This window comes from Apium graveolens, chromosome 5 (assembly GCF_009905375.1).
Source record: "Apium graveolens cultivar Ventura chromosome 5, ASM990537v1, whole genome shotgun sequence".
NCBI lineage: Eukaryota > Viridiplantae > Streptophyta > Magnoliopsida > Apiales > Apiaceae > Apium > Apium graveolens.
Window position 1 is genome coordinate 302,821,180 of NC_133651.1, and position 12,158 is coordinate 302,833,337.

Below are 12,158 nucleotides of genomic sequence, written 5' to 3' on the forward strand. Positions count from 1 at the left end.
ATATATACTAAAACTTTTTATATATTATCATATATGGTTAACAGTTTGCAGGTTATTTACCTACGATAAAAAAATCTTTTGGTTTGATTTAAACGATTTTAATATATTAGAAACTACAACTAAATCATTTATGTGTTAACAATCGGGTTAACCGAATCATTAGCAACTATTTTATCGGTTTTGATTTTTCTTGATTCAAATTGTCTTGATGTTGTCCAGATTCACGGTTTAACGGATTTTTGAACTCTCCTGCTATTCGAGAATATAAATTTCATTAAACAAAGAAAACATTCACTTTATCGAGTAAATAAATTACACACAGCTACTCGACTTATACAAGGAGGAAACACATCATCCCACATTACAAGATTTATTTTTCAACGCCCAACTTAGCAAGTAATTGAGCAGGGATATTCCCATCATGATACACAAAGCTAAACATAAGAGAGTGCAATATCATCGATGATACAACGCAGTAGATGTTCCAGCTCCTTTCTTAGCCACATTGATCACATACTATTATCAGACTCGAGAATGGCCTTCTTAACTTTAAGATCTTTAGCTAATAAAATACCAAACTCCAAAGCTTAAGATTCTGCAACCTCAATATAGATAGGAGCTTGAAACCACTTGCAATCAGCTCCAAGAACATTACGTTTATAATCTGACTTGGCATATATAGCAGCATTAGCATTCACTTTAACAAAATCAGCAGCAGGCCGGAGACACCATCCATTAGCCTTCTCGTGATTATATTTAATCTTAGAATAGTTTTTATAATCCTCAAGTAGACAAGGAGTCATGTGCTGTTGATATTGATAATTTGCTGCACTTTCATTAATCAGACTTCAATATACTAAACATTCAGTACTGTCAGGCATTTTAGGATATTCATTGCTATTGCTTCCTCTCATACATAAGATATATCTAAACTTCTATATTAAGAATCCTTCGATTCTGTACTAATCTTCTTCTTCCTCCTCCCCTTCATCATAATTGAAAGGTAATGGTACAGACTTAAAGGCACGGAACTTTCCGACATTGTTCAAGTGTTCATTCTCCAACCTTGAAGGAAAAATAATATCAAAAGAATAAACACTCAAGTGACTAACATTGACATTATTTGTCTAGATAAGTGAACATCAATCGACAGAGTTGTGACGAGTATAGATATGTAAAATTACCTGAAGAAATTCCATACACCGCGACGAATGATTTCAAGGCTGGCCATAATTGTAACTAGGCTTTGATGGTGTAAGAAAGAAAACTTCAAGTCCAACAGTGTTTGAAGCCATGCAAGCCTCAACAACACATTCATGGCCTGCATAACGTGTTGATTTAATAAGCATTATATCAATAATTATATAGATGCAATATGTTCCTACAGAACCTTAAGATATCATAGGAAAGCTTTAATAAGTGGATTTTATACTATATTTAATCATCCCCTTCACTCGAAAACCCATTTTTTATTTTATTCTAACATAGTCGATAAGTTTTGAGGGGTAATTACTAACCATGGCTCCGAAGTATACAGAACTGTATGGAATAAGTAATTTGTCTCTCAACCAACGGTTCTTGGATTTGCGGTTAAGAAGACCCCAATCATGAACAAGATCCCAATACGTACTATATGATGCTGCAACTCCTGATGCAATCCAAGCTATAACTTTCCATTTTATAGTGTGGTTGCGAGTATAAGCTGTTCTGGTTGTAACAGCAACAATTGTTGCAAAATATTTTAATCCATTCCATCCTTGACTGGTATCTTTTTCTTCAAATAAACGCCTAAGACACTAAAACATTCAAAAAGCAGATCATTTATAATTTCAAATTTGCAGACAAATATTATATAAGTTTTCACAGTCTGCAGGAATGATGTTAACATTTTAAGCAAGTATATCTACTATTTTACAAGGATATAAACCAGAATTTACCTGAAGAAGACGCCAGCAATATGGAGTCCCAGCTACTATGAAGTTGAATGTATTGTAAACATCATTTGACCTGCAAGTGTTTTCTCTGACTTTGTATTTACCTGAAGTGTAATAACAAATGTAGAACTCAAAGCTCCGGAATGCTTGAACTTGGCTAGTGAATTGATCTGCCAAGAAAAAATCTGCAAGTACAACCTTGCATGCACAAAAATGATGATTACATTAGCTGACATGTGTCATCTAAGACTCGATTTGAATTTGTATTGGTTACTGTATTTTTTTACTCTTCCTAATACCTTGTATAAAGGAGCACAAACACAGTGAACAATGCAGGTGATTAAGAAGTAGCGGCTGGACCGATATATGATGTTGAATGGGCAGATTAGAATAGCAATTACAAGCTGCAATATACAAGTTTTGGTTATTATATATACATGATATACTAATTAAAATTTGAGACTCAGAGATGAGTAATTAAATGAACTTACGATTAACAAAACGGCAGGAAGAAGCTCTGTAAGTGCTTTGTACTCTCCTGTTGTGGGATCCATTTCCATGTCAAGGTTTGCTAAAACACTGCTTACTGCTAGCACAGAAAGACCAAAGCTCACCAAGAGGACTTCGCGATAGCCTATTGCAGTCCCTACCTTAAATCCAAATATAAATGGATAATTGACTCGATATCTTCTCCAGAAGTATATATTTGCAGCATACATAAGCATGTGTAATACAATGAACGCGAACAAGCTGCAAGGGAAAAATGTGTATTACTTAACATTCTTACGCATAAAAATTTAAATAAAATATTGACAAAAGATTAAGAGTGTATGCATAACTTTGTAAACTAATTAAGGAATATTAAGTGATTTTGTACATAGTATATACCACCTACCTGTATAGAGGAAACAAGGTTTCCATGTACTGTTCGCTGCCATCCTTCCCTATAATTGCACGGCTTCGTATGTTCAAAATCAAGGCGAGCACGAGTGCTGCCGTGAAACCAACAAAGAAACCTATATTTCAAAAAAATTCATAAAGAATAATTAAATTTATGAAACAGCCAAATTGTACAAAGAAAGAAGAATTAAGTACTGCTATTGTATTGTACCTAAAGAGGCAGACACTGCATGTTTCTGTTTTCTAGATTTTGGTTTTAGGGCGTGTAGCCCTTTCTTCCTGTTGGAGTTGGCAAAGTGCTTAATGAATGTAACTTCAACTCTGTCCATTAACTTTCTAACCTGTATGCGCGAAATGCATGAATGGCTTAATAAGAAGTTGTAGATCTGTAGTTCATAGTCACGTAGATGTAATGTCGTAATACTGATCTAATCATTATGTTTTATCAAAATGTTATTCCTGTGTATGATGTCACTGCAAGAATATATGTGAATGTTTGTTTCCTATGTAACGCAAGCAATGCTGCGTATCTGTAAATTTAAGGTGTACCTCATCCGAGCTGCCTAGGTAGGAGTTATCAACCATTTTCATGTATGCCCTGGAAGCAGTTCTTGTAGTGATCTGTAACAGTTATTTAGGAATTAGATATGCAGTCCTAAATATACAAATGTTGATACATGTCAAAAAAATCTGAAGAAATACTGTTAAAGTCTTGCACGAGACTGGTAAACTATTTTGATTTTTGTTTTCTAAATAAATGTGTTTTTGTGAAGTACCTTGTCATACTTCTTCATGATCTTTGAAATTGCCATAGTGTTCAGGAAGCTGCAAGAAGCAGAGGGAAAAGTGTAACTAATTTAGCATGCAAATAATTTCGGGGAAGGGGGAAGGGAGACTTCTGATTTGTAGATCTGTAAAGCTACCTGTAGCTTCTGAGAAGTTGAAGTTTGTAATAAAATTCGATAAAAGCAGTTCTAAGCTGGCCTTCAAATTTCTGGAGATTGTCTGTACTGAATTTGAGTTCATTTTGATTAGGAACTTTAAGAACAACTTTGATAGTTGAGAGAGGAGTGTTGACAGTGTTATTGACTGTGACACGGTCAAGTATCTCCAGTGGTGCTGGTCTGTTGTTGCTTCTTCTGTTTGATCTGATCTCATTTATAATTTCCATGTGATCACCTGACCTTCCTGCACATTTTCAAGAACCAGAATTTATCGTCAATCCTTCTTAATATTTGTTGCGCAATTATATTCTGACCACATATGACAATGAGTTGTGAAATTTACTCAAGGGCAATCACTTGTTAGCATATACCATACAGAGGAATGTTTTATAAAGATGGGCGACTGCAACAAACGATTGTCCTGACCAGACCCTACTCAAATTTATTAGTTGTCCTTTTTAATGGAAATGTCTTCGTCTAGTAATTTGCGGCTTAGCATAAAAATATCGTGAAAGTTTATATAAAAATATTATATAAGATCCAGTTGGCCTTGGTCTAAAAAATTGTAAGACATGAAGTAGTAATTAAGTAAAAAAAGATACTTACTGCTGTCTGATTTTCTGCCTGAGGAGAGGGAAGTAGATAACATAGAAGCCGAAGTAGCAGCAGCAGAAGCAAGATGATTCATGTCAACAGCAGTAGCAGTCTCGAACCACGAATGTTTCGGATTATCAACTTTAATCCTGAAAGCAATCAAAGCATCCATTTGTTTGTTCAACATGTCAGCCTCTTCAAGCACCTCTTCAACTTTAGCCTTGTAGAATTTAACAACTTTATTAAATTCATCATCAAGCCTTCTAAAGAACACAAGTTCATACTCCCCACCATCCCGTGTATCAGCCAAAAATGTAGTCTCCAATCCATCTTCACCGCTGGCTCTCTTCACAGCATTCACCAGAATTGGCTGACTCTCGAGATCATGCTGAGCATGGTCATTGCTACTTGGAGTTTTCTGGTTAGTAGCAACATTTGGTCCAGTGAGTCCACTGAATTTCCTGTAAAGCGTAAGCTGTCGGGTTAATCCTGGTGGATTAGCGGGTGGAGGTTCATGAACCTGTCTAGAATGTTGGATGTCTTTGAGAATTGTCTTGAGATATTCATAATCAAGGTAAGCTTCTTCCCATTCGGGCACCATTTGTGACCTCAACTCCTTTCCAAACTTCATCTTCCTGCATCAATTATTTTATATACCAGGCTTTAATCTATGGTATCCCTTAACTTATGCACACTAAATGAAAACAGTAGTGATTACTGGTTGTGCGTGTAACTGTAATGAGATGAAAAAGATTTGGAAAGCAGAAGCAAGGTTGAGTGGTTAGAATGTTGCTATGTTAAACGAATATATATAGATAGGCATCGCAGAAGCTGAGGTACCGCCCATGCTAGAACTAGGAAAGATTTTCGGAACTGAATAATTATATTTTCGTTAACTGCAAATATGAAGCCAATAATTTGATAAAATTTTGAGAGGTTGAGGAGGTTTCAAATTTGAGGGCAAAAATATGTTACAAAATGACCCGCTAAATGGTGACGAACATTAAATTCGTAGGAGATTGTAATTTGATGGGAAAAACATGTTATAAAATAAATAAATCACATAACGCTGGTGATTGTAGATGCAATTTTAGATAACCGTTAATTTACGGTTTGGTTGCAGATTTATTATTTTAAAAATCGCAAAAATCCAACTACAACCGCATTTTACTTGAATTAATATATTTTTAAAATATATTTAAAATATACATATAAATAAAATTACTCAAATATTGAAATTTGAACTTGACCCAATATAAATAAAATCATGAAAGTTTTGTATTAATTTTTATATTTTAAGATTACTTTTTCTGTTGTAATATGTCATTAGACTATTTAATTTATTAGTCATATAAACTTATTAATTTTTTTTATAAAACCTTACAATTATGCCTATACAATATTCATTGAAATTGGTTTTCTTAACTATTTGAGCGGTTGAACCGCAAAATCAATCACAATTACGTTGATGGATTTGGTTGATTTTATATACCAACGGTTTGGTTATGAACAGAGATATTGAAAAACCGCAAGTTACGGTTTGATTAGGTTTTTATCTTTCAACCAAACTAAATCACTAACCGAATCAAATCACATCACATACACCCCTAATAATGACAATATGGTATTATAAAATATTTTTATCAGTGGTATTAGTTTGAATACAATGAGTTTGGTGATATGTATTTAAACAAAATTTAACACATATCATTTCACGAATGTTTTTTACCCAATTTAGCGTCTCTAAATTTTTTCGAACTTTTGAGACACTTCAAACAAACTCCATAAAAAGCATGTCAAAAAATTGAACTCTAATAAATTCCTAGTAATATCTATTATATCTCCTCTTTTTAAGAGCCACTGATTATATATTAACTGAAGATCCAACGGTGTATTAGGTACTCTATAAATACTATAAAATAATAAATTTTAATGATTTAGGATATTATTTTATATGTAAATTTCAACAATAATCCCTATACTCACTTCTTATTATTGTTGTAATAATTAATTTGAAAATAGATTGACAAGAAAAGAGAAAAAGAAAGTGAATAGATTAGGATATTAAATACTCCCTTCGTGTCTTACTAGGTTATTAATATTTCAAATGGAGTAATTGACACATATTTTAAATCTCTTATCTACTACAGTTTCATAACTCATTTTTAGAATTTTTTTTTTCTAAATAAAAGTTTAATGTTAATAAGTGCCGAATTTTCTATTTCAAATGTTAATAACTTAGTGGGATGAAGAGAGTATAACTTAAGAGTGTGTTATTGGTATTAAGAATAAATAAGGAAGAGAGACTCTTGGTGATTTGAGAAGAGATTTGAAATTTCATTATTCTTCTTTATATTTTGAGTTAAGATTTCAAATAAAAAGGTTGTTGGACTTGTTTTTGCTTTTTTAATAAAATATTCACTCATACATTTTTACATTTAAATTTTTGTCATGTTCAACTTAAAATCTGAATATTATAAAACTTACGATGCAAAATAAATTATATTGCTAGAATTGACACCAAAATCTATTTTCTAACTTGCTAAAAGTTAGGAACTAAGAGACCGGGAGCAATTTCAAAAACTCACTTATGAAGACTCTACCTAAAATTATAAGAATTTAATCAAAATTAGTACTCTAATATCATCCTAATAATTTCTTAAAAAATCAATTTTCTTGTGCTTATTTAAAGATAAGGAATGCGTAATCATTTCTTATCTAATTTTAAATAAATATTTTTTTCTTTTCTTTTCACACTCTATTTCTCACTCCATTTTCTCTCTTTTCTTTAAATAATATAAATATGATTTGAATCTAATATTATAATAATACTAAGAAATCAAAATAAGAATTGTTGTTAGGGTTATCATACTTTATAATATCTAAAATAACTAAGATCTTATTAATTTATATTATTTTTAGAGAACACACATGAATACTATAGGAAGTGCTCATATAGCATCTTTAAAAGTCTTATAATTCATTTTTTATAACTATGATAATATATTAGGATGATAGTGATTTAAGATATTATAAGAGAATGTAACTGCAACAATACTTTTTATATATATTCTTTATTATTATAATAATAATAAATTTAAAAGGGAAAGAGAGAAAGTGAAGAAAAAGAAGATCAAATACGAAAGTAAATGAATATTTTACTCATATAAATTAAATAAGATAAGAGAAAAGGTTACTTAAAACTAAAGAAGATGATAAATATGCCAAATTTTTAAGTTACAACCAAAGATACTCTAAAATATGTCAAATTCATTATATTTTAAATTTAAGTAAATATTTAGCTAATCTTTTAGAGATACTTCCGGGAGTAAGAGATTATTGAAGATGATCTTATAAAAATTCACCAGCTCCCTGACTGCGGTCATGGTAAAAATGGGAATGTTGAGGCAATAATTTGTATTCCTTTCTTCTTTTTAAAAAATAACATATATTGAGAAAATTTTAAATTAATAATATATTTTCATTTATATTCCTCATAAATGTATATTATACTCAAACTCAACACTAATTAAGTATTATACAATATTTAAGAAAAATAATTTTAAAATAATAAAAATATATATTTAAATTAAAAATTAAAAGCCAACATATATACTAAATAATTATACTGAACGAGAACACAGTTTGTTACTCATTTATGTTATACAATTGTATAAATTTTTTATTGAACAATAATTATACAAAATTTAAAATATATAATAAAAAAAATCCCAAAAGGGACCCCATCGGGGGCATTGAGGGATATACGGTGTCTGCGTCGCGTGGGACAGACTAAGTCTCAACTCTCAAACTCTCATGGTAGTAGGAAATCAATAAATTATGAATTTGTCGGTATGTGTTCTGTTGAAATGTCTTTGATTACCTTTAATGGCGAAGATATTTTTTTTATACCTATTTTTTTTTTCAAAAATATTTTTAAAATTATATGTGTAATCTTTTAATTCGTGATATTTATCTTTTTTCTTTTTTTAGTAAGAAATTAATTCAATAAATAAAAATCATACGGCATCTATAAAAATAGTCGCGTCGAACAAACATAGAACAGAAACAATAGCTAATCAATCCATCTATTTTGAACAAACAATCACGCCATTTGTTAAAGATAATATATTTACATGTACACGCTTCATCACATCCAGTTAGAACTAATCATGTTTGAGCTATCGACCATAATTGTAATTTCATCGAAACTTTTATCATTAAATCAAAAATCATACTCTCACAAATAAAGGAGAGAGATACTAAAACTATCACTAAGAAGAGACTATAACCAAATTGAAATTACGAAATAAAAGCAAGACTTAGATCTACAAAACAAATCACAAAAACAAGAGAATCTGGATCCTTTGAAAACGAAGAAAATAGAAAATCCGGATACTCCGATGATTTTAGATCTTAGAATTATTTTGAAAAAAAACCCGATAGAAATCAAGATCTAATAATAAAGATAAAATAATGAAAGAAAATAAAGATAATGGGGTTTTTCACCGGTGAAAGCCCATAAACAAGAAAGCCATTTCATTTTTGACAATTTATTTTTGGGGAACGATTTTAATAACCGTTTCAGGGACTCTGTATTTCTATTTCTCTTTTGTCAAGAAAACTAAGCTAATTTTTTTTCGTTTTTGTCGGACATGGGTGTAAGTGTGTTAAATCATTGGCGAGGGACGCAAGGTTCCGTAACAATCAAGCCGAGTTCTAATTTTCGAATTATTTGTTGAGCTCGAGCTCAAAATACCCCGTATAAGATTCGCGAGTAATATTGAGTCTTTATTGTTTTTATTTTTTATTACAAATATATTTTTATAAAAATATTTAGTATTTAATTTATATTTTATTTATTTAATCGAATCGAAGTCGAATTGAAATTTATTCGAGTTTTCGAAATAAACTCGAGCCTATCGAATTTTTTACGTTCGAGCTAAAAATTAAAGACTCGATCGAAATCGAATTCAAGTTCGAGTCTGAATCTTTTTAATCGAGTTCGAGTCAAGTGTGACAGTATTCGACTCGACTCGATTATACCCCTAATTGAACATATGAAGCTACTTTCAAACTTTAACTAATCACTTAGAACAACTCCAATAACTAAGCTATTTTGAGTTTTAAACTAAAAAAATAAGGAGTACGGAAAAGAATCACTCCAACAATATTCTAATAATTTATTAAATCAATGATCCTCTTCTCATTTCTTATCTTAGATTTAAGGACCTCCTCATCTAATTCTTATTTTATAATATATATTAAAAATAAGCACTTTTCTTTTTTCAATTTTTGTAATAATGTTATCTTTTATTGATAAAATATTATATAAAAAATGAATATTGGAAATATTGTTAAAAAAATTGATGTTTTAATTTACTAGAATTTCATATTTTATATATAAATTTAGGGATTGAACGATAATATCGAAGATAGATGATGTTAGATAGATGATGTCGGAGATTCTCTTACTAATTTCAGCAGAATGAGATTTGTCTGACCCGAGATTAACAGTACTTAAACTAATATATACTCTGATTCTTGTTTTTTTTATAAAGCGGAGTAGAGGTCCAAAAGTAATTGCATATTTCTCCGGAGAAAGTGAGACAATTTGAGGGCCAGATTTGCGACTAATTTTGCATGCAAAAACATTTTTTTGGGACCAATTCAGCGTTGATGCCGACGGTTAATTAGGTCAATTATGTAGGACATGACACTGGGATAATGACTGCAATTAAAAATTATATTTTTTTCTCTCTATTTGAATTAATGTGTATATAGTAATATTATATTAGTGAACAATTTTTGCACCTTTGTGTTTTGAGAAAAAGTTACTCCCTCCGAACTATTTGTATATAAATGGTTTGAACACGAAGTACAAGAAATATGTTAAAATAATATACTTTTGATAAGGTAGTGGGATGAAAAAAAAAGTAATTTAGTGAGAAAAAATAAAGAGTTGGAAAAAATGATGACACCGATCAATATTTAATGAATAAAGTGGGTGTAGTGGGAAAAAGTAGTGAATGCAGTTGAATTTTATATTTTATTAAACTTTTATTATTTTGAGTAAATTTTGAAATATATAGAATTGAATGGGATTTCTCAAATAAAAAAATGTATAGAAATGAATGGAACCCAAAATATTATTAATGTTTAAGTTGGGATACAGTTATCAAATTTGATAATAAAATTTGATATCAGATAACGTGATAGTAGTGATTTGATAATATGAGATGATTTTATTAACAAAATTAATAATCTTTTCGGGTACTCTGTAGTGATATATATCATACCTTTTGATCATATATGTGGTATATGACTCATTGTGTACTTTTGTAGTGACCAATTTTACTTTACTTTTTTTTTTAATTTAAATTTTAACATATTTTGTTTAATTAAAAGCTATCTTCTTTATCATTTTATTTCCGTGAATATTACATTAATTTTTTTTAAAATTATAAGGTTAAATTTGTAACAACTTGGTATCATATCTTATAAGTTCAAGAGATAAGATATGCTAAATTAAAATTTAGGATAATTGATAAAAAGATAGCTCAAACAATATCCTAAGTATATTTTAAAATACTATGACATTTCTCATATGTCCTATTTTTAATATAATCCTAGTTGAGGCTTATTTCATTTTTAATAATAAAAAATTATTGTTATATCATTTTCCATCCTTCATCTCTCTTCCCTTCATTATCACATTTCAAATATATTATTTATTTATTTATTTTATTATTATTATTATTATTATTATAAGAAACAAAAATAAGGCTCAATAAATGTATAGCCTTAATATATAGAAATTACGCAAGCACAAAATCCCTTTAGTAGAAAAGTAAGAAAAAATTTACATTTATAATCGTTGCAAATCACTATAAAAATAGCCTCATCCACTCTAATTCGGGTTCGACAAGCATCATTATCGAAAATCGTCATATATGAGATTTAAAACCTCCAAATATATATTTAATTGAGCCGTACAAGTCATGATATGCCTCCTTTTTTCTTTCCATGCATTGATATACTTTCAACCATTGTAATCGAAGGTACCGTCAAATTAGTTGTAACTATTGATTCGATATTTTTAAAATTAAACGGTGAAAATTATCTTATTTAAAATCACCTTATCATATTTAAAGTGAAAAATACATTCGAATTCATAAAATATATAATTTAAAATTCATAAAGAAGCAAGACCTATGGGAAGAACTCTTTTTAATCCTTTACGACAGAAATTTTATAAGAATTAAAGTTATTATTATTATTTTAAAGTTAATATATATATATAATTATAGATGTCATGATAGATACGTTTGAAAAATTAAAAATAAGAAGTACGTGCATCACACGGAACTCAAGTTAGTTGTACAAAAAATTACTAATAAAAACAGTGTATATATATATTAATGGTGATTAATTCTATAAATTCATTACAACAATTAGATTATCATTCTCAATAGTATATATTGTACAAATTTATTAATTAGAATTCTGATTGATAAAAAAATTACACATATAGCTTTGTTTGAAGCAAAAAAATACACATATTTTTATAGGTACATAGGTACCGGCTCCGGGGAAACTCACCCCACATTTAAAAAAAAAATAGCTGTCACATCTTTTTGTTATTATTGGTTTATATGCATATGTACAATTAATATTTATTTTCACTTTATTTTTACCTAGAACTTTTTAGCTCAATCTTAAATAGGAGCAACTATTATTAAATAATACAAAATATCTTCTTAAATTGAATACAATTAAATACTAA

General features: G+C 29.6%; 1 protein-coding gene across 1 annotated transcript; it reads right to left on the reverse strand.

Annotated features, from left to right (window-relative positions):
- Positions 1-253: 253 nt before the first annotated feature.
- Positions 254-5,164, reverse strand: LOC141659285 (phosphate transporter PHO1 homolog 3-like). The gene is made up of 12 exons (XM_074466082.1): positions 4,385-5,164; positions 3,758-4,022; positions 3,611-3,659; positions 3,384-3,455; positions 3,046-3,175; positions 2,830-2,950; positions 2,426-2,684; positions 2,234-2,338; positions 1,938-2,132; positions 1,518-1,796; positions 1,185-1,321; positions 254-1,065 (listed from the first exon to the last, which is right to left on the reverse strand). The coding sequence occupies exons 1-12, from the start codon at positions 5,001-5,003 to the stop codon at positions 963-965; spliced, it is 2,334 nt and encodes a 777-aa protein (XP_074322183.1). The 5' UTR covers positions 5,004-5,164; the 3' UTR covers positions 254-962.
- Between the last annotated feature and the right edge of the window lie 6,994 nt (positions 5,165-12,158).

Excerpts from the sequence above, each read along its gene's own strand:
- LOC141659285 (XM_074466082.1), bottom strand. The coding sequence starts at position 5,003 with ATGAAGTTTGGAAAGGAGTTGAGGTCACAAATGGTGCCCGAATGGGAA. Across the intron at positions 1,797-1,937 it reads ATTGCTGGCGTCTTCTTCAG|TGTCTTAGGCGTTTATTTGA; the intron begins GTAAATTCTGGT and ends TGAATGTTTTAG. Across the intron at positions 1,066-1,184 it reads GGTGTATGGAATTTCTTCAG|GTTGGAGAATGAACACTTGA; the intron begins GTAATTTTACAT and ends TTTTCCTTCAAG.